The sequence below is a fragment of the Oryctolagus cuniculus genome, chromosome 21 (genome assembly GCF_051225735.1).
Source record: "Oryctolagus cuniculus isolate XC-2025 breed Fujian yellow rabbit chromosome 21, ASM5122573v1, whole genome shotgun sequence".
Taxonomy (NCBI): domain Eukaryota; kingdom Metazoa; phylum Chordata; class Mammalia; order Lagomorpha; family Leporidae; genus Oryctolagus; species Oryctolagus cuniculus.
Genome location: NC_142887.1, coordinates 49501286 through 49524521, shown reverse-complemented (window position 1 = coordinate 49524521; position 23236 = coordinate 49501286). Strand labels below are relative to the sequence as shown.

The window sequence follows — 23236 nt, the reverse complement described above, 5'->3', positions numbered from 1 at the left end:
GAAAGAGGAAATCTCAGGGTTAAAAAGATTCTGGCTTCAAATGTGGGGAGCTCCCACAGTTCCCTCAGCCAAAGCCAGAGATGATTTTCTCTTTCTTGGTTATGCCTCTCTGCCAAGACATGGGCACTAGGATAGAAGTTGGGAGATCCCAGCCTAGTCCAAGTTGATGATTGGTTTGACAGCCTGCCAGTCAAGATCCATGTGCTGATCACAGCTTTAGTTACCAAGCTTCTACCTACCATCTGCCTATTTTCATTTCATACCATGGTGTCATTTCTGGGCTCTGTTACCTCTGAGATCTGACTCTTTTTTAAAAAAAGATTTATTTATTTATTTGAAAGTCAGAGTTACACAGAGATAGAAGGAGAGGCAGAGAGAGAAGAGGTCTTCCATACACTGGTTCACTTCACAGTTGGTGGCTGCAATAGCCAGAGCTGCACTGCTCAGAACCCAGGAGCCAGGAGATTCCTCCAGGTCTTCCCATGAGGGTGCAGGGGCCCAAGGGCTTGTGCCATCTGCTTTCCTAGTCCACAGCAGAGAGCTGGACCAGAAGTGGAGCAGCTGGGAATTGAACCAGTGCCCATATGGGATGCTGGCACTTTTGGGGGTAGCTTTACCCTCTACACCACAATGCCAGCCCTGAGATCTGACCTTAACCTGGTGGTTCCTGCCTGATGGGCATGGCATCCACAAATGATGTAGGTGATTGTATTCTGCACCCACAACTTTTGTCACATTGTTTTTAATTATCTATGTCCTTGTCATTTGTCCACCAGGACTGAAATTGCCTTTAGGGTAAACATGATATTCACATTATACGTATTGCATCAGTCATACCCAGGAGAGTACCAGGCATAATGCAGACAAGTCACCCCTGTCTCCCTTCCTCCTCTGCTCCTCGTTCCCACAGTGCTAGGGGCTCTTGCTCTTCTCCTCCTCCACCCCTCCCTCTGCACAGCTACCACCACCATGAGACCCACACACCATGCTCCTCTACTCCCTCTGACCCCATACGCTCTCCAGTTCCAGTGGATCCTAACAGGATGACATATCAAGTGTGGAGGTTTAGTTGTACTCATGAAGCGAAGCTACAGGGCTCCACTATCACTAAGTGAATTGTGGATGTTGGACTTGAAAGCTCTGATTGTTGTGCTCAGCTCTATGGTCCTATGACAACTGAGAGCATGGCAGGAATTAAGGAGATGCCTGCCTGCATATCCCATTCAGTTAGGAGCCACAGAGCTCTGCAGCATTGTTGTTGGAGCCCTTTCCATTTATTCACTGCTCAAACCTATTGCTTTCTTTTCTGCTTTGTGTCCATCCACTCATATCAGAGTAGCCAGGACAGTGAGTTTTTATGAGTCATGATGGTAGCCAGTGGCTAGACACCTTACTTGGACTTTATAATGTGCATTTTGGCTATTCCAGGAAATTTTTTTAAAGATTTATTTATTTATTTGAAATAGTTACACAGAGAGAGAAGGAGAGGAAGAAAGAGAGGGAAAGGTCCTCCATCCGTTGGCTCATTCCCAATTGGCTGCAATGGTCGGAGCTGTGTCAATCTGAAGCCAGGAACCAGGAGCCTCTTCCAGGTCTCCCACATGGGTGCAGGGGCCCAAGGCCTTGGGCCATCTTCTACTGCTTTCCCAGGCCATAGCAGAGAGCTGGATCAGAAGTGGAGCAGCCAGGACTTGAACCGATGCCCATGTGGGATGCCACACTGCAGGTAGCAGCTTTACCCACAATGCCATAGTGCTGGCCCCTCCCCAAGGAATTTTTTTTACTTCTTTTCTGCTTAATTGTGCTTTAGTTACCTAAGGTTGATGAATCTATAAATTGTGAATTAGCTAGGTATTCCAAATTTAGCTTTGAAATATATGAGTTTGGGGGTTTTTTAACTTAACTTTTTTTTATAAATTTTTTTTTTTGACAGGCAGAGTGGACAGTGAGAGAGGGAGATAGAGAGAAAGGTCTTCCTTTTACCATTGGTTAAACCCTCCAATGGCCGCTGTGGCCGGCGTGCTGCGGCCGGTACACCGCGCTGATCCGAAGGCAGGAGACAGGTGCTTCTCCTGGTCTCCCGTGGGGTGCAGGGCCCAAGCACTTGGGCCATTCTCCACTGCACTCCCTGGCCACAGCAGAGAGCTGGCCTGGAAGAGGGGCAACCGGGACAGAATCCGGCGCCCCATCCGGGACTAGAATCTGGTGTTCCGGTGCCGCAAGTTGGAGGATTAGCCTATTGAGCCACGGCGCTGGCCTTTTTATAAATATTGACCATTACTACTCTTTTTAAAAAATATTTATTTGCTTATTTATTTCAAAATCAGAGTTACACAGAGAGAGGGGAGGCAGAGAGAGAGAGAGAGAGAGAGAGAGAGAGAGGTCTTCTATCTGATGGTTCACTCTCCAATTGGCCACAATGGCCAGAAGTGTGCTGATTCAAAGCCAGCAGCCAGGAGCTTCCTCCAGGTCTCCCATGTGGGTGCAGGGGACCAAGTATCCTCTACTGCTTTCCCAGGCCATAGCAGAGAGCTGGATTAAAAGTGGAGCAGCCAGGTCTTGAACAGGGGCCCATATGGGATGCCAGCACTTCAGGCCTAGGTGTTAACCTGCTGTGCCACACCGCCAGCCCCTGAATTTTACTTTTTTATTTAGAGAAATGGATTATGTCTTCTAGTTTCTAAGTAACTGCATCATAATGAGGACCATTGTAGATTGTAGCAGTTAAAAATATTTGGCTTGATGATCAACATAAGCTTATAGATAGTAGCTACCCATGAGATTGTGTGCTGGATTTAGGGGAAGTTTATAAGTCAGTTGGAGGTAGCCTTTTATTACTGATGAACATGAATGTACTGAGAACTCCTTGTCCATTAAATAATAAAATCCAAATGAAGATTTACACACGAGTTCCCTCCTGCTTTCGTCTACCATTGAAATCCTATTGTTTCTGCCTTTTGGATCTCCCTGTAATCTGTTACCTCTTCTTCATTCCCACTACCAGCATACCTTGGTTCAGGTCCTACTAAATTACCTTTGATATACTTTTTAATTGACCTCTCTGCTTTTTGTTTTTCTTACCTTTGTGTAAAGCCTCTTATTTCATCCAAACATTTTTCTGATTGCTCAGGTTCTCTTACTCCAATAACTAGGAAAATCATGTGGCTGGTAGTTCTTTCAACACACCACACAAAAGAATGCTCAGTAAATGCTTACTAAATAATGAATGGAATGCCTTACAAAGCTAGGGTGAACATTTAAGCTGCTTGGCCCTGGATGGTTTCTGTTTATGCATTTCAACCCTGTGTCATTATTAATATGTCTCTTTTATTATCAAAGTTGTCTCTGAGCAACAAATTATACATTCATCTAATTGTGTGTGTTATCAAATAGATATCTATTTCATTATCTCTTCAACTAGGTAGTTATTGGGGAACAGAAATTGTATTTGTTTAATTTTTATAGCCTCATTTATTCATTCAACTAAAAGAATGACTCTATCAAGATGCTGAGTTTCAATGTCAAAGCAAACATGTTTCTTGCCCTCCTGAATTTTCAATCTGGCAAGAAAAAGCAGTCTACACAAAGAATATCACCTGACATAATAAACATTAGTGTGAAATGAATGGATACATTTAAGCATTCCTAATCCAGCAATTCTAATCCCATGAATTATAATTGACAGAAGTAATCACAAACAGAACTCCATGTCATCCTGCTTCCATTTACATTTCTACTTAAAATCTTAAAAATCAAACACCACAAATATACCTAAGAATGCATAATATTTATATGCTATCTTGATATTAAGCATGAGAAAAATAGCCATACAGCAATAGCAATTTTGAACCTCCTTTCTTTTTTAGATAAGTTATAATCCTATGTGTTTCTCTACAGTGAAGATTAGGATTGTAGATACTCTTCCTCTCCCTCACTTTTTATTTTAGAGATGAGAAATCTGGGGTTTTAGAAACTGAGCTCCAAGATAAAAGAAATATTTCTTTTTTTAAAAGAAGATTTTTTTTATTTGAAAGGCAGAGTTACAGAGAGGCAGAGGGAGAGAGAGAGAGAGAGAGAGAGAGAGAGAGAGAAGTCTTCCATGCACTGGTTCACTCCCCAAATGGCTGCAATAGCCATAGTTAAGCTGATCCAAAGCCAGGAGCCAGGAAATTCTGGGTCTCTGATGTGGATGCAGGGTCCCAGGCATTCGGGCCATCTTCTGCTGCTTTCCCAGGCTACAGCAGAAAGTTGTATTGGAAGCGGAGCAGCAGGGACTTCAACTAGCCCCTGTATAGAATGTCGGTGCTGAAGGCGGAGGCTTAGCCCACTATGCCACAGTGCTGGTCCCGAAAGACTTCTTAAACCAATATTTCATGTTGGTTGGCCTTTAAGCTAGACTTTTTTTTTTTTTTTTTTTTTTTTACCATACTTCCATGGGCAAATTCAATTCTAATCTCTTTCCACCTCAGCTTTCTCTTTGTAAATTGAGAATATGGTCTCCAGAATTAACCCAAGGTATAATTGATACAAAGTAAGGCATTTACTCTGTTAATCTGGACTCTAGAAGATACTTGGCAATGTTAGTCCTGTATCCAGTTCTCTTTTTTTCTTCCTTTTTTTTTTTTTTTTGTACTTGGTGAATTAGAGGGTGGTGTAAAATGCTTTGAAAAGAACCACAAATAAAAGACACAAGTAAAAATTGTATTCTCAAATCTAGATGTTAAACTGTGCCGTGTACACCTGTGCTGAGAGTTACATTGAAATCCTTGTCATTCGTTACTTGAGAGAAGCTGTCCAGGAATAAAGCAGCAGGGGATTTTCCTGAGGGAAACAGCGTGTGTGAGGAAACCGGGATTTGGGACTCAGCAGCAGTGGCTGTCACTTCTTAAGATTTTGTTCAAGAAAGGAAGAACAGCATCTGACCCTTGAGATCTGGGGTGGGAAGGAAGGGAAGGAGGGATGTAAACAAAAGCAAACGCTCTCTGGTTCCCAGCCTGTCTCCACCCACCCCGCACTGAGCCCTGGGAGAGGGCCAGTAAGTTTATCTAGGAATGCCCTGGCCTGGACTCCATTTCCCAGAGTCACCCGGTGCTCTAACGTTTCCTGCTCTGAACGCCTGTGCGTGTGCATGTGGGAGAACGTGCGCATGCGTGCCTTTCCCTGTGGCTCGGGGCTGGGAACAGAAGTTCTTTTACTGATCAGAGAGGTCCCTGAGAGGCCGCGCTGCTCCTTCTCCCACATTCACTGGGGAGACTTGCTCTGCAAGTGCAATTGCAGGCGGTTCGGGAGCACACACCCCAGACCTGCCGCCCGCTGCTTCTGTGCCTCTGCATCTGCCACCGTGGGCCCCAAGTTCCAGCGACTTCTCCTGTCCCACACTCTCCGCTTTGCTCCCCGTGTGTCCTGAAGGAAGGGGACGTGCTCCCGAGATTTTCCACAGCAAGTATGGAGAACAGGAGGGGCACAGATGTGTGTGGGAGAGGGGAGGGTGCGATGGCGGGTGGCGGCTCCCAGACCTCGATCACTTGCTTCTCAGTGATGCTGGGAGCTTCTCTGGCAGAGTCAAGTCTGGGGCCCAGGTGTTGTGTCTCCCACCGCCGCTTCCCAGTCTCCCGATGCACGGCCGGTCCCACGGGCTGCCTCTCTCAAATTCTCCTTAAAGTACACTGGATGAGGAACAGCACCAGCAGGGCAGTTGAGAGCACACTGAAGGAAGGAGTCCCATTCCCTAGATTTAAATAAGCCCAGTTCTCACTTTGGGTGGATCAGAGAATGCCTTGTGGCTGGCCTCGGGCTATATCCCCTGGTAGTTCCAGCTGGGCGGGGCTCGGCGGCGCTCAGCCAGAGCCTGAGGCAGTGGAGAGGTGGAGATGGAAGATCAGAGTAGGCTCTGGCTCCTGGCCCCCATGCTGGACCCCGCGGACACATTTTCAGCTGGGGCGCTGTGTGTTTGGCTGACTTTCCCAGCAGCACGTGAAGCTTGTGCAGTAGCTTTGTGGATTGATCGCTCCTCCGTGTTTAATTAACAGACTCTTTTTCAATCTGGAGCTTGAGGCCATGGAAATGTAACTGATTTATTTTCCTGCGTTTCGATTTCTGTCTTCAACCCTTCTTTCTTCTCATGTTATTAGGGATGTGAACTTTTATTACCTGCTGCTAATCCCTTTGCAAAGTGAGAAGTGAACTGAAATTAATGCAAGTCTACCGTGTGAGTTAATAATGAGCTACTTCAATCTGCATTTTCATAGTGGAGAGCTATGAAAACATAAATACAGAAAAGTATCAGTTTTTCTTGTCTAGTTCTTTACAGTCACTCAATGCTCCACCAAGCTGATTATCTTACAGTCCATATGGTTTTAATTAAGGGGGCCAGTTACTTTTTTTTTTTTTAATTTGACACGCAGAGTTAGAGAGGAAGGTCTTCCTTCTGGTGGTCACCCCCCAAATGGCCACTATGGCTGGCACGCTGTGCTGATCTGAAGCCAGGAGCCAGGTGCTTCCTCCTGGTCTCCCACATAGGTGCAGGGGCCCAAGCACTTGGGCCACAGTAGAGAACTGGACTGGAAGAGGAGCAAATGGGACAGAATCCGGTGTGCATATGGGATGCCGGCACTGCAGGCAGAGGATTAACCAAGTGAGCCACGGTGCCGGCCAGTTACTTTAAAAAAAAAATTATTTATTTATTTTAAAGGCAGAGTTACAGAGAGGCAAAGACACACACACACAGAGAGAGAGAGAGAGAGAGAGAGAGCTCCCATCTGCTGGTTCACTCCCCAGATGGTCACAATGGCGAGAACTGCATGGATCTGAAGCCAGAGGCCAGAACCTTCTTCCAGGTCTCCCACACAGGTACAGGGGACCAAGCACTTGGGCCATCTTCCACTGCTTTCCCAGGCCATAGCAGAGAGCTGGATCAGAAGTGGAGCAGCCAGGTCTTGAACCAGCACCCATATGGTTTTACCCGCTCAGCCACAACACCAGCTTCAAGTTACTTTTCTTATTCTGGGTTCTGAGTTTAACCCCATGACATTTTCAACACGGGAGGATATTAGTGATAGATTTTCAAAATGACTGGTCTGTGGAAGCCTTTGTACAAGGTGTTAATGTGAAGAGGGTAAGGAAGCAAAGAGAAAATGTGCCCCTCTCCCCCACAGAGATGCCCACACAGTATGGTAAAAGATGTGGCTTTGGGCTGGCACTGTGGCTCAGTAGGTTAATCCTCTGCCTGTGGTGCCAGCATCCCATATAGGAACCAGTTCGAGTCCCAGCTGCTCCTCTGATCCAGCTCTCTGCTATGGCCTGGGAAGGCAGTAGAAGATGGCCCAAGTGCTTGGGCCTCTGCACCCATGTGGGAGACCCAGAAGAAGCTCCTGGCTCCTGGCTTTAGATCAGTGCAGCTCTTCTGGCCATTTTGACCAACTGGGGAGTGAACCAGCAGAAGGAAGACCTTTCTGTCTGTCTATCCATCTCACTATCTGTAATTCTACCTCTCAAATAAACATCTTTTAAAAAAAGAGAAATGTGGCCCTGAAAACTATTGCTATAGACTAACTTTCAGTGTAATGAAGTTTTCACTTGATTAACTGAATGATTCATAGACTCTGTTAGAGTCCTGTTGTCACCAGATTACTAATCTGTGAAACTCATTTAGCATAGTAAGGTTACCTAGGAGGTAAGAATAGAAAGGGAATCCTGGATAGAGGTTGCTAGGGTGACAACATTCTTCCTCTCAAACCCAGCGTGTTTTGACCTTTTCTCCCATGTACTCCCTATCACAGTGCTTGTGAGTGGGCAAGCAGTGATGTGTTTCTGCTGAGAAGAGCTGCTTCACACCCAGGAAACAACTGTAAGACACTTTCTCAGCAACTATGTTGTGTGTACATTAATACGAACTTGAAAACAGCCAAGAACAGGATTCCTGGACTACTCAGGCTAACTCACTGTCCTTGGCACATCATTCCCTGCTCTGCAATAAGTTTCTGGCAAGTTCTTTAAAATTTTTAGGAAAGACATGTTTCATACAAGAGACATAATCTGGTAATGCAGCAGTGATGTCTTTAAGAAAAGGTGCCATGTGAGGAAGCAGTCTGATGTGTCCATTCATCTTCCCATTAATAACTCTCATTGATGTCTACCACAGGGTGACAGAAGCAATCCTCCTTCTGAATTGCATGAAGCCAGGAGGATTTCTCTACAGTTTATCTGAGCTTTCCTTGTATGAGGGAATCACCAAAATACTACATTATATAGGGTTTTTTTTAATGCATTTTATTTACTTGAAAGGCAGATTTACAGAGAGATTGAAAGAGAGGTCTTCCATCCATTGGTTCACTCCTCAAAAGGCCACAATGACTTGGGCTGGGCCAGGTGAACCCAGGAGCTAGGAGCTTCTTCTGGTTCTCACACTTGATTTCAGGGGCCCAAACACTTGGGCCATCATCCTCTGCTTTCCCAGGTGAATTAGTAGGGAGCTATATTGGAAATGGAGCAGCCAGATCTTGAACCAGTGCCCATGTGGGGTGCTGGCACTGCCAGGGTCTGCTTAACTTACTATATCAGTCCCATGTGCATTTCTTCAATGGGGGAGGGGTTAATTTTTTTCTAATATAACTCTCAAAGATTATAATGTGTAGTAGATGATGATTTTGGTTATATTTTGAGTTTCATTAAATTTCTATATTTTTGAAGTTAATGAGTACTAGTAGTTATTTTTTTTTAAATATTTATTTATTTTACTTGAAAGTCAGAGTTATACACAGAGAGAAGGAGAGGCAGAGAGAGAGAAGTCTTCCATCTGCTGGTTCACTCCCCAATTGGCTACAGTGGTCAGAGCTGTGCCGATCCAAAGCCAGGAGCCAGGAGCTTCTTCTGTGTAGTAGTTATCTTATGCTATCCTTGCTTTGGATAAACAAACTCTCCCATCCCTCATTTAAAATGCTTTTTAAAATATGATTATTTTGAGGACTGGCACTGTGACATGGCAGGTGAGGCTGCCACCTACAGTGCTGCCATCTCATATGGGTGCTTGTTTGAGATCCAGCTTCCTGCCGTGGCCTGGGAAAGCAGTGAAAGATGGCCCAAGTTCTTGGGTTCTGCACCGCATGGGAGATCTGACAGAAGCTTCTGGCTCCTGGCTTCAGCTAGATCCAGCTCTGGCCATTGCAGCCATTTTCAGAGTGAATCAGTGCATGAAAGACCTCTCTCTGTGCCTCTGCCTCTCTGTAACTCTGCCTTTTAAATAAATAAATAAATATTTACATGCTACACCACTGTGCTGGCCCCAAGACCTAACAGGTTTTCTGGGTGCTTATCTTGGGGTTCACTTTGAGCACTAAGCACAGTTATTCTGTGTGACTGAATATTTCATGTTCCTTCTTATGGAAAAGTTTTTCTCATGATCTGAGTGATTGGCTACATCTGCCCGTAGTGAAAACTAAAACTTAATTTGGCATTTGAACACCCAGAGTGCTGAGTCCCGTAATCTCCTGAATTTAATCAAAAAATGTGTTTTGAAACATTTGGTCTGTGGGTAGGCAGGGCAGTTTTCCTGGATCCCTGTGAGAATTGATGAACTGATGGTGTGTTTCTACCCCACATTATATTCTGAAATTTACTTCCTTTTATTTTCCTAAAATTACTATATTTGTAATTTGCTCCCCCTTTCTGAAATGTTTGTGCTTCTGTCCTCCTTATAAGCATGGACATAAGTAGCCCTTTTCCTTCTCTCTCTCTCTCTCTCTCTCTCTTTTTTTTTTTTTAAACAGGCAGAGTGGACAGTGAGAAAGAGACAGAGAGAAAGGTCTTCCTTTGCCGTTGCTTCACCCTCCAGTGGCCACCATGGCCGGCACACCGAGCTGATCCAAAGGCAGGAGGCAGGTGCTTCTCCTGGTCTCCCATGGGGTGCAGGGCCCAAGCACTTGGGCCATCCTTCACTGCACTCCTGGGCCACAGCAGAGAGCTGGCCTGGAAGAGGGGCAACCGGGACAGAATCCGACACCCTGACCGGGACTAGAACCCAGTGTGCTGGTGCCGCAAGGCGGAGGATTAGCCTAGTGAGCCATGGCGCCGTTTCTTTTCCTTCTCTTTATGATGTTACAAGAGCAGTGGGATATTGCAGCTCTCTCCCCTGGCAGCACATCTTCCTCATTATGTCTCTTTGAATTAGACCCTGGGTTAACTTGGCTGCACAAAAGGCATATATCTAAACCCAGTGTACCTAATGAATGAAAGTCATCATAAAGTCAATATGCCTTGTAAACCTCTCATCTCTTGTTTTGGAATGTGTTGTGAATGTGTCTTTTATGTCAGTGTCTGTAAGCCAGAGACTTCCCACTTAAGGCAGAAGGCTGCTGAGGGACAGCACAACTGTAGCTTTGCTCTGTTGCTTTACTGTGGCTACTCTCTCACCCTCTCTATTTTATTAAGATTTAAAAATTTTATTTTAAAGCAGAGTTACAGAGAAAGAGGCAGAGACAGAAGGATGGGGATCTTGCATCTGCTGGTTCACTCAAGAGACTGCAATGAATAATGCTGGCCCAGCCTGGAAGTCCAACCCAGTGTCCCACATTGGTGCAAGGACCCAAGTACTTGTGCCATCTGTTTCTGCTTCCCTAGTTGCATTACAGGGAGCTGGATCAGAAGTGGAACAACTGTGACTCAAACTGGCACTCATGGGACTGGCATTGTGGCACAGTGGGGAAAGCTACCATCTGCAATGCCAGCTTCCCAGATGAACAGCTGTTCATGTCCCAGTTGCTCCACTTCTAACCTAGCTCCATGCTGATGGTCTGAGAAAAGCAGCAGCAGATGACTCAAGTGTTGGGGCCATTGTAACCCATGTGGGAGACCCAGATGAAGTGCCTGGCTCCTGGTTTCTGTGTGCTTCAGCCCTGGCCATGGCAGCCATCTCAGATGGAAGATCTCTCTCTTTTTTAGCATTTATTTATTTATTTACAAGGCAGAGATAGAGAAAGGGAGAGAATGAGAAAGAGATTTTCCATCTGCTGGTCTACTTCCTAGATGGCTGCAATGGCCAAGACTGGGCCAGGCCCAAGCCAGGCACCAAGAGCTTCATCCAGGTCTCCCACTTGGGTGTCAAGGACCCAGGTATTGGGCCATCTTCTACTTTTCCAGGGCCACTAGCAGAGAACTGGATCAGAAGTGGAGCAGCCAGGACATGAACTGGTGCCTATACCAGATGCCAGCACTGCAGGCAGCAGCTTTACCTGCTAGTCCACAATGCCATCCCATCTGACTCTCCCTCCTCTCCATAACTCTGACATTTTTTTAAGATTTATTTTATTTATTTGACAGAGTTACTGATAGAGATAGAGACAGATAGAGAGGTCTTTAGTCTGCTGGTTCACTCCCCAAATGGCCACAGTGACCAGATCTGAGCTGATCTGAAACCAGGAGCCAGTAGCTTCTTCTGGATTTCCCACATGGATATAGGGGACCAAGGACTTGGGCCATACTGTGCCACTTTCCCAAGCACATTAGCAGGCAGCTGGATTGGAAGTGGAGCAGCCAAGACCTGAACCAGGGACCATAAGGGATGCAGGCCAGTGTCTCAACCAGCTGTGCCACAGCACTGGCCCCCAAAACTCTGACTTTCAAATAAATAAATCTTTTTTAAAGGATGGACACACATATTGGATCCCAGCATTTTATTTGGTGGTGGCTTAATCCACTGTGCCACAAAGCCAGACCCACCCTTTATCCTGGTGACTTGTGTGTCAAGATCTGGGTAATATCTGCTGAACAAATGTTGGTATTATGGTAGACTCTTCTGTTTTATTTTGGTTCTCATTTGTTGAGTTTATTTTGACTGTCACTTTTGGGGAGCAAGCTGTGATGTCATCAGTGGCTAAAGCTGCTGTGTGTTAGGCTGGCACTGATTCTACCTTTCCATTTCTTCAAGCAGAAGTGGAACATGAAATCCTCTCAAAACTAACATGCTACAAAGTAACAACTGGAAATCAAGCTTCCTTTCTTCTCACCTAACAGACCCAGCTGGTCTCTGTGTTTCTCATTTTAGCCCAAACCTACATTAGTTTCCAGAGCAGAAGGAAGCTTATTTTTTAATGCAGAATTCATAGATGTGGTTGTCCATTCACCTCTGAGAATTAAAGCCATCACTCTGCTTTTTGACTGGTTTTCAATTTGTGGTGGTGCCCTCTCTCACAGGAGGACAGAGTCCTCACAGAAGAATACACCTAGGAGGAGAAAACTTCAAGGAGTGGGTTTTCCAAAGTGAAATGGAATTCTGGTCTGGACATCCTCGAGATCATGATCAGCAGAGTGGGGAAATTCTTTGCTATGTCCACTCACATCCTTTCCTTTTTGTTCATTGTATTCCTCCCTTACATAGTGCTCTGTGCTCTCCTTCTGTTGCACACACACAAGGCATGTCTGTGATTGAGGCTGTTTGTGGACCACTGCAGCATCTGGAGTTGCCTTTGTCTCCATCTCTAGCCAGAAACTCAGATGCAGAGTGAGGAGGGGACTGCCAGCCGGCCACACAGGGTTTGGGTCCCTTGCTCCTTTACTTTTCTTCAGTGCAAGAGCAGCCTTAAAGAGAGCTGTACTGGGTAGTATTATTTCTTTTGGATTTGAGTGCTTGGACAGCAAAAGAAATACATGTTTTTTTTTTTCTTATAGAATGGATTGAGGAGGCACTACATAAAGTCAGCAGCAACTTTCTTGGCTCTTGTTACATGTCAAGATGAGTCAGAATATTTAGGGCCATTTGTTAAATTTTTTAAAAAATTAAAAATATTCATTTATTTGAAAGGCAGAGTTACAAAGAGAGAAAGAGAGATGTAAATCATTTATCCACTGTTTCACACCCCTAATGGCCACAGCACCTGGGGTTGAAACTGGATTAAAGTCAGGAGCCAGTATCATCTTCCACATTTCCCATGTGGGAGTAGGAGCATAGGCACCAAACTTTGTAGCTTTCCTAGGCACATGAGAGAGCTGGATCAGAAGTAGAGCAGCTGGGACATGAATGGGTACCATTCTAGTCCCAGATTCTCCTCTTCTGATCCAGCTCTCTGCTATGACATGGGAAAGTAGTAGAAGATGGCTCAAGTGCTTAGGCCCCTGTACCCAAGGAGGAACAGAGAAGAAGCTCCTGGCTCCTGGTTTTAGATCAGTGCAGCTCCATCAGTTATAGTCATTTGGGGAATGAACCAGCAGATGGAAGACTTTTATCTCTGTCTCTTCCTCTCACTGTCTATAATTCGACCTCTCAAATAAATAAAATCTTAAAAAATAAGATGTAGAGAAGTACTGGAATTAAATGCAATAGTAGACTCCTAAATATGCAGTTAGCATTAAATTTTTGTTGAGAAAGGGATGAGCTTGGCTTTATGTGTGTCTTGCTTAGAGCAGAATTTTTATGACTGAATTTGAGATAATTAAAAATCAGTTTCATAATTGAAACATTGACCTTTTTTACTGCTGCAGCCTCCCCCTCACTCTGTATCCCTATGCAGATAGTCCACATGAAGGTACAGCAGAAAGAGAGGCCTGCATATCTGGAGTAATGCAAATATGCCCTTTGCTTAAACCAGGGGATTGATCGACTGGAGTTCTTTGAGATTCAGTTTGCATTTTTCTGTAGAGTAAAATATAGTGATTTGGGTAAAGTATCTTCTCTTCTAGTAGATGATTCCAATTGGCTTTCTTATCCATCTACCTGGCATCACAGGTGATTCCCAAGACAGGTGTTGGGCTCTATGGAAAAAAAAAAAAAAAAGTAGCCTTTTCAGAGTTGATGTATTTCTCCTGGAAAATTGGAGAAATATTTTGTAAGAAGCAGTTCATGGAGGAAGTGTACTTCCCTAGAAATGAGACAGAAGTGATTCCCTTTCCTTGCCCCTCCCTGAGCTAGTTCCTGAGGCTTATTTTCAGGCCAAGAATGCTAATATTTGTAGGCCAATTATGAATGATGCATGTTTGTCTTACACATGAGATGTCTACAGATCTGTTTCTCAAGGCCTTTAAGATAAAATAAGAAAACTTTGCAACAAAAGAGAAGGTTGGCATTGCCTGTTGCCTTGGTCTGAGATCTGTGCATTTATTACCCACTTAGTACTCTGACTGCTATTGTGCGCATCTCCTGATGGTTCTTTTTTGGCCATTCCTGTGTCCAGATTCCTTAATGGGTGACAATCTTTGGCCAGACTGCCAGTCTGATAACTCAGCCCAAATTGGAGTTGACTAGTTTGTGTACCCACTTCAGGATTAAGGTGGTCTAAAACTGCCAGTGCCCAATGACTGGGCTGCCTTTATGCTCACTCAAGAGATAAGACTCTGGGCACAGGTCCCAAGTGGTCCTCTTCCCTAGATCTCCCTGGTGAGCAGGCTGATTCTCAGGTAGGCAGGGAACTTGTTGGCTCCAGATTTCTGTTTTGCACTCATCTGGAAAATATTTGAGTTTTCTCTTGGATCTCAAGAGGCCTGAGTAGGGAGTTTTATTTTGTATTGAGACGTGTCTTTATAAAGACAGGTGTCACTGAAGACTGTGTGTCCTCAGAATCAACTGAACTCACCCAGGCCTGCATGGAGTTCTGGGATCCTGGCTTCAGGCTAAACATTGCCTGCTGTTGTGAGCATTTGGGTGTGTACCAGAAAATGGAAGAAATCTCTCTCCCTCTCCATCTCCCTCTACCTTTCAAATAAAATGAAAAACAGATAAAAATTGGAAAAAGTGTGCTTTGCCTTGTGTCCTAAGGCAAAAGTAATTACTGTTGTTATAGGTAGAACTCATTTGTACACTTCACAAATACTCACAAATCTCAGGTTAAAGGCTTGGTGGTCACTACTGGCTGGGCTGCCTACTCAGCTCCCATTCTGTAATGCATCCCCTTCCATCATCTGCAGTTCACTTTGGGTGCTCATAAAACACCAAACTGCCTCCTGACTTTGCATCCCTACATTCTTTATACATAGCTGGGCCACAATCTCATTTTCTTTAGCAGCATGCTAATTTTTATGAGTGCTTCATAGGCAAAGAATAATGGGGACATTGATTTTTTCTGAGCTTTTGCCCTAAGTGGTTTATTTTATGAAGCTGATTCTGGGTACTGTATAGAACTTTGCTGGATCAGAAGTTGGGGTGCAGAGATTGACATTAGAGAAATAGAGCTAGCACTGTCACTTCCACCCTGCAACCCATGCCTGCCTTTGGTTTCTGCTTTTATAGAGTGTTGGAATGAGGCAGTAATGATGCAATAAAGGAATGAACTTTCAGTTGTTAAACATTTTTATTTTTATTAATACAAAGAGAACAGATTGCATAAGATGGTAATTCCAGAAGAACATAACCATACTTCTCTATTGCCCCCTCCTTTCTTCCTTTCTCTTTTTAAGGATTTAATAAGCTGGCTTTTTTTCCCTAACCTAGTCTTTACCCCTTCACCTCCAGCCTTCCTGTCCATTTGTTCCTACTTTACAATCTAGTACTTTAAGCTTTTTTTTCCCCCTTCTTTCATGCATGTTTTTGCCTACTCCTACTCCAATTCCAAAGAAGGAAAAATGAATAAAAATCATGAGATATTGATTCAAAGACAGGAATCCTATCCAGAAATACAGAAAAAAAGTTACTTCCTTTTTCTTTTTATTAACAGTTTATTTATTGATTTACCTTTCTGGAAGAGGCAGCTGGAAGTTCTCCGAGGTCTGTCCTTAGAATGTGAGGAGAGCCAGAGATATTGGATAGACTCTTTACAGTCTGTTTTACTGTGAGAGATGTTGTTCCACTTGCCTGTGGCAGAAAAAAATGAGATTTCAATGATTTTTTTTATGTATTACTAATTTTTATGATGAGTCTCTTCTTTATCAATGGATAGAGACCTGTCACATTTACTATGAGCAAAAAATTTCACAGACACAACTGCTTCCAGAGGAGATGAATGACTCTCCATTCCCACGTGGCCTTCTCTGAGATCTCCAGGTGGCTTCTCTTGGTCTCCTGGAAGCAAAGAGAAGATTCCAACCATAGAAGAAGTTCACTATGACTGTGGTGTTGTTCCTTGGAAGTTCCTGCCAAAAAGTAATCATTTAAGAACACCAGGGGCATTTCATTAGTTTCACAGGACTCTCTTCTTCCTGGCTTCAGTGGAGGGGAAGAATAACCACAGTTGAAGCATGATTCTAGGCAAAGCACAATTATTTATCTGCATAACAAAAATCCTCATGTTTTTCTGCATATTGTTAGTCTTACATGGGTTAGAAAAAAATGCCATTTAATGTCTTAGAACTCTCTAATGTTAAAAAGTGTAAGAATTAAAAATTGCTATTATTTTATGCTCTTATAATGCTGCAAAAGCATTAACATTGTGCATTTCTGGGTGATTTGGAAACTCTAAGTTCAAAATCAATTACATTGACTGGCTTTGCAGAGTAGGAAGAAAATAATTGGTTTATTAATTATTTATAAAGAGAGACTATGAAAGAAGCTATTCATTGGTACCAATTGTCTAAGCTTTAGCGTTTATGAAACTATGATTTATTTATTTATTTGTTTGTTTGTTTATTTATATTTGACAGAGTTATAGACAGTGAGATAGAGACAGAGAAAGGTCTTCCTTCCGTTGGTTCACTCCCCTAATGGCCACTATGGCCAGTGCTCTGCCGATCCAAAGCCCAGAGTCAAGTACTTCCTCCAGTTATCCTGTGCAGGTGCAGAGAACCAAGCACTTGGGCCACCCTCCACTGCCCTCCTGGGCCCAGGAAGAGGAGCAAATGGGACTAGTACCCAGCACCCCAACTGGGACTAGAACCTGGGGTGCTGGTGCCACAAGTGAAGGATTAGCCAAGTGAGCCATGGCATCAGCCTATGATTTATTTTATTTTATGAGCTATGTCCACTTGAAGTTGTGAAAGAAAACATACAATGGTGGTTGTAATTCACTTTAACAGACTTTTTGAAGGATTTTGTTTATTTCTTTGAGAGGCAGAGTTACAGACAGTGAGAGGTAGAGACAGCGAGAAAGGTCTTCCATCCACTGGTTCACTCCCCAAATGGCCACAACAGCTGGAGCTGCTTGATCCAATGCCAGGAGCCAGGTGCTTCTTCCTAGTTGCCCATGGGTGCAGGGGCCCAAGCACTTGGGCCACATTTTACTGCTTTCCCAGGCCATAGCAAAGAGCTGTAGTGAAAGAGGAGTAGCTGGGACTAGAACCAGTGCCTATATGGGATGCCAGTGCCACAGGTGGAAGATTAACCTACTGTGCCATGGCACCAGCCCCACAATTCTCTTGAAAACAGAAACATTTATTCCTGAGTCTTTTGATGAGTTAGGCCAATGAAGTCCTGACAGGGCACATATGTCTCTAGAATTAGAGGAGTGGTCATCATTCTCATACTGTGTTCTGTTGCTGTTCAGCCTGTGACAGTGACATGTAAATAAAAAACCAGATATTCAGCATGTGGTTACCCCACAAGGAGTCTTATCTTGTCTGCATCTGAATAATTTTGATAGCCAGGTGTATTTTGTTGTTGTTGTTGTTTTTTTTTTTTTTTTTTTTTGGACAGGCAGAGTGGGCAGTGAGTGAGAGACAGAGACAGAGAGAAAGGTCTTCCTTTTGCCATTGGTTCACCATCCAATGGCCGCCGCAGCTGGCATGCAGCGGCTGGCGCACCGTGGTGATCTGATGGCAGGAGCCAGGTGCTTCTCCTGGTCTCCCATGAGGTGCAGGGCCCAAGGACTTGGGCCATCCTCCACTGCACTCCCTGGCCACAACAGAGAGCTGGCCTGGAAGAGGGGCAACTGGGACAGAATCCGATGCCCCAACCGGGACTAGAACCCAGTGTGCCAGCGCCACAAGGTGGAGGATTATCCTAGTGAGCCGTGGCACCAGCCGCCAGGTGTTTTTAAGTTGCTAAATATTCTCCTAATTTGTATTTATTTAAAGACTATTAACTCAGTATGACAATTTTTGTTATAATAATTTGATTGCCAATAAGGAATTTACAAATTCATACCTTGACTAGAAGTTTTACTTTGTAACAATCACAGACTAGCAGAAGTCATAAACCATTAACCCTAATTTTTCTAAAATAAGAGGTTGTAATTAATATGAATATTTAAAGAATATATTTTTTAAGATTTTATTTATTTATTTGAGAGGTAGAATTACAGACAGAGGGAGAGTGAGAGACAGAGAGAAAGGTCTTCCTTCCATTGGTTCACTCCCCAGATGGCTGCAATGGCCAGAGCTACATGGGTCTAAAGCCAGGAGCCAGCTGCTTCTTCCTGGTCTCCCATGCAGGTGCAGGGGCCCAAGCACTTGGGCCATCTTCCACTGCTTTCCCAGGCCATAGCAGAGAACTGGACTGGAAGAGGGGCAGCTGGGACTAGAACCGGTACTCATACTGGATGCTGGCACCACAGGCAGAGGATTAACCTCTACACCACATCACCAGCCCCAAGTACATGAAGAATTTAGAACAGAAAATCTACCAACCTGATGGAGTTTATCTCCCTTTCAAAACTTTTAATAACCTTTGGGATGGAGAATGCTAATTTAAGGTACTGTAATTAAGTTCACACAAACAAAAGATGTTTTAGGATGTTTTCCTTCATTATTTAAGTTAGATACTGTTAGGAAATTCTAGATTATTTTGGGGATAAATTGTCATTTCTTTTCACAAGTGTATTTGAGTAGAAACATAAGCTTTTATAATCAATTATTTATGTTTAAAACATATGCTTATGTATGTTTTATATTAAAATAGCAGCATTTTATGAAGTTTAGATACATCTTGTTCAATACAAGCCTATACTTTTTTTAAGTTTTATTTAAAAAGAATCTTTGTATTCATTTTTTTAACACAGCAAACTCAGGTGACACAGTAAGTCCATAATTTCCCACAGAATTCATAAAGTTAACAACTGAGTATCTTAAGTCTTATAAATCTTCTGAATCATTCATAGTTATGCACTCGATGGAATGTACTCCTCAGCAGCTGAGAAGAATCTTAACTTAAAAGCACCAACTCTTCAGGCATCTCTACAGACCTCTATTTTTCATTCCCTAAGACATGCAGTCAGACTGCTGATGCAGCAAATACCAATTCGCCTTAAGCTGAATGGATAAGAAAAAGCATTTGGGAAACCAACATTCTTAATATTAAGTCTGAAAGCATTTCTACCTCTTTACTGAATGACTTTCCCTTCTGTCAGTGTTAAACTCTAATGAATAAAAATTGTGTTTTGAACATAATTTTTTCAGGTTAATCTAGCACTTTAGGACATTTATATTTGTTTTATAAGCCTTAAGGAAAACAAAAAGATAATCTCTAATCTAGACAATTCTGGACTCTTTCATTAGATTTAGAATTTTACAGCAAAATAATATAATCTGTTTGTCCAAATAGTATGCCTTTTAAAAACTTCTCTTCATGTATGTAAATTAATAAAGCTTATTTCCAATATATATTTTCTGTATTTTCATTTGCTGAAGCAGGGTTCAAAGGGTGTTTTTAGGATCTTGCCAACATCAGCCCTATGTACCCATAAATTATTGGAGCCATTAAATGGACAATAAAAACTGGTTGAGGCTACTGATGAATGCTTCAAAAGGAATCTGAATCTTTTCCAGGTGTCTTTTTAGGCCATTACAGCGATTGATAACATCCCAAAACCCTGTAGTTTGGAACATACACCCTAGCGGTTTGAACCCTACACTTTAGCCAATCATTTTAAAAAGCATCAACCCCAAAGCCATCTAACCACCTTTACTAGGTCTATTCCCACCACTGGATTTACTAATCAATTTTAAGAGATGTTCTTTAAATTCCTGCAGAATGAGATGATTTGCTGAATGGTGCTATAATATGTAGAATGTTTCTGAAAACTCTATATAAACCCCACAAAGTATATGGGATGGGTCCTCATCAGATGACCACTGTGATGATTGGAGGAGTGGACCCTAGATCAAGCTAGAACAATAAACCTCTTTGCTTTTGCATCATTGAAGTCTCTCATTGGGATAATTGAGTCCCATCCAAGTTCAGTCTAACAGAAAGAGAGTCGACCTCTGCCATCTGCTAGTTCACTCCCCAAATGGCCACAGTGGCCAGAGCTGTGCTGATCTGAAGCCAGGAGCCAGGAAATTCTTCCAGGTCTCCCACATGTGTGCAGGGGCCTAAGGACTTGGGCCATCTTTCTACTTCTTTCCCAGGCCAGAGCAGAGAGCTGAGTCAGAAGTGAGCAGCTGGGACTTGAACTGGAGCACATATGGTGTGTCAGCACTGTAGGCCAGGGCTTTAACCTGCTGCACCACAGTGCCAGCCCCCAACTATTTATTAAGAGCTCCTAACTGACCTGTTAATTTTGATAAAAATTTATGACACTCAGGAGTTTTATTATGAATCTTCATTCTAGTTTGCATGGCATATAAATGACCCCCTTGGTGAAATACATAATGATCAAACAATGGCTGACAACAAACACACCTCAGATCAACTTGAGCAACTATTCAGTAATAAGCCACCACAGGGCCCTACTTGTCATGCTCCTGAACCATCAGGTGATGCTGTATGTTCTTTTATTTTTAAAATTATTCTATTTTTTTTTTATTTTGACAGGTAGAGTTATAGACAGAGAGAGAGAGAAAGGTCTTCCTTCTGAATGTTGTTGGTATTTTGATTGAGATCATGTTGAATCTGTAAATTGCTTTTGAGGGGCTGGCACTGTGGAATAGTAGTTTGAGCCTCTGTCTGTGGCATTGGCATCTCATATGCATGCCAGTTTGGGTCCCAGCTGGTCCTATGATGCAGCTCTCTGCTCGTGGCCTAGGAAGGCAGTGGAAGATGGCCCAAGTGCTTGGGCTCCTGTATCCACATAGGAGATGAGGAGGAAGCTCCTAGCTCCTGGGTTCAGATCAGCCCAGCACCAGTCATTACAGCTATTTGGAGAATTAACCAACAGTTAGAAGGCATCGCTTTTTGTCTCTCCGTCTCTCTGTCTATAACTTCTTCTCAAATAAATAAATGATTGTAAAAGTAAAATTAAAAATAATTTCTATTGGTAGAATGGGAATTTTGATGATATTTGTTCTTCCAATTTATGAACATAAAAGATTTTTCCTTTTTTTGTGTTTTCTTTTTTTCTTTAATGTTTTGTAATTTTTCTTATAGAGATCTTTCACACCCTTGACTAAATTTATTCCAAGGTAATAAAAAATTTTATGGTTATCGAGAATGCCACTGTTCTGATAAGTTATTTTTCAGCCATGGCATTTTTGTGTATATAATGGTTATTGATTTTTGTGTGTTGATTTCATATTTTACAACTTTGCCAAACTTTCTTGTGAGTTTCAATAATCTCTTGGTGGAGTCTTTTGGTTTCCCAATATTTAGGATCATGTCATCTGCAAACAAATTATTGGACTTTCTCCTTTCTAATTTGTTTTCCTTTGATTTCTTTTTCTTGCATTATTGCCATGGCTAAAACTGTCAGTAGTGTATTGAACAGCAGTAGTGAGGGAGAGCAACTTTGGTTTCAGATCTTAGTGGAAATGCTTCCACGATTTCCCATTCAATATGATGTTGGTTGAAGATTTGTCATATATTGCCTTGATTGTGATAAGGAATGTTCCTTCTATTCCCAACTTGCTTAAGGTTTTTATAATGAAAGGCTGTTTTTTATCAAATACTTTCTCTTCATCTATTGATCATCATGTGGTTTTTATTCTTTAGTTTGCCAGTGTCACATATCACATTTATTGATTTGCATATGTTGAACTATCCCTGCATACCACAGGTACATTCCACTTGGTCCAGGTAAATTATCTTTATGATCTGTTGTTGGATTTTATTAGCTAGTATTTTGTTGAGAATTTTGGGATCTGTGGGTATCGGAGATATTGTTCTTTAATTCTCTTTCTCTATTGTATCATTTTCTGGTTTAGAAAATAAGGTGACACTGGTCAAACAGAAGGAGTTTGGGAATACTCTTCTCTTTCAATTGCTTTGAATAGCTAAAGGAGAATTGGAATTAGTCTTTTTTTTTTTTTTTTTGACAGTTAGCATGGACAGTGAGAGAGAGACAGAGAGAAAGGTCTTCCTTTGCCATTGGTTCACCCTCCAATGGCCGCCGTGGCCGGCATGCTGAAGCCGGTGCATCATGCTGATCCAAAGCCGGGAGCCAGGTGCCTCTTCTGGTTTCCCATGGGGTGCAGGGCCCAAGCACATGGGCCATCCTCCACTGCACTCCCAGGCCATAGAAGAGAGCTGGCCTGGAAGAGGGGCAATGGGGACAGAATCCGGTGCCCCAACTGGGACTAGAACCTGGTGTGCCAGTGCCACAAGCTGGAGGATTAGCCTATTGAGCCACGGCACTGGCCAATTAGTTCTATTTTTAAAAGTCTGGTAGAATTTAGCAGTGAAGCTTTCTGGTCTTGGGCTTTTCTTTGGAGGGTTTTTGTTACTGATTCAATATCTGTTTTGGTTTTTAGTTTGTTTAGGTTTTCTATATGTCTTCATGGCTCAATTTTTTTACCTAGCATGTGTCTTGATTTCTTCCAGGTTTTCTAATTTGTTGGTCATTGCATGTGATGCCCACATTCTATATTGCAGTGCTAATCTAAGTTTTCAGTGTTTCACTTCCAAACTAGTTTCCTGCTTAATATCTCTGAGAAGCATGGGGTAGTGGGTCAAATTCTTCAGTTCCTTTCACCTAAGTGCAAGATCTACTACTTATTAGGGGACCTGAGAGCCTGGTCCAGCCATAGCTGTTGCAGACATTTAGAGAGTGAACCAACATATGGAAGACCTCTCTTCCTCTCTCTCTTCACCCACTTTCTGTGTGTTTCTCTGCCCTTTCTAAAATCATTTTAAAAGTTATTTACTTCTTTATTTGAAAGTCACAGTTACAGAGAGAGAGAGAGAGACATAGAGAGATCTTCCATCATCTGTTTCACATCCCTGGTTTCTCCAATGGCCGGTGAAGGGCCAGGTTGAAACCAGGAGCGTCTTTTGAGTCACCCATGGGGGTGGCAGGAGCCCAAGTACTTGGGCCATCTTCCACTCTATCAGGCCATTAGCATGAAGCAAAATCAGAAGTGGAACAAGTGTGACTTGAACTGGTGCCTATATAGGATGCCAGTATAACAGATGGCAGCTTTGCATACTGCAGCACACCGTCCTCCTCTCTGCCTTTCAAATAAACAAATCTTTAAAAAAGAAATGAAAATGTCCTTAAGATAGTAAAAGTCATCA

The 23236-nt window shown here is 43.0% G+C and overlaps 1 protein-coding gene across 2 annotated transcripts in view; it reads left to right on the top strand.

Moving 5' to 3' along the window:
• The first annotated feature begins 5050 nt into the window (after nucleotides 1-5050).
• The window catches only part of LOC149119996 (uncharacterized), a 38863-nt gene continuing 20677 nt past the window's right edge, over nucleotides 5051-23236 (top strand). The window contains exons 1-2 of one of the 2 annotated variants that reach the window (XM_089323203.1): nucleotides 5051-5443; nucleotides 6132-6208. In XM_089323203.1, coding sequence (XP_089179329.1) covers nucleotides 6194-6208 — 15 coding nt within the window. In that variant the 5' untranslated portion in view covers nucleotides 5051-5443; nucleotides 6132-6193. The remainder of the gene's footprint in view (nucleotides 5444-6131; nucleotides 6209-23236) is intronic. The other variant, XM_089323204.1, reaches the window with a different exon arrangement.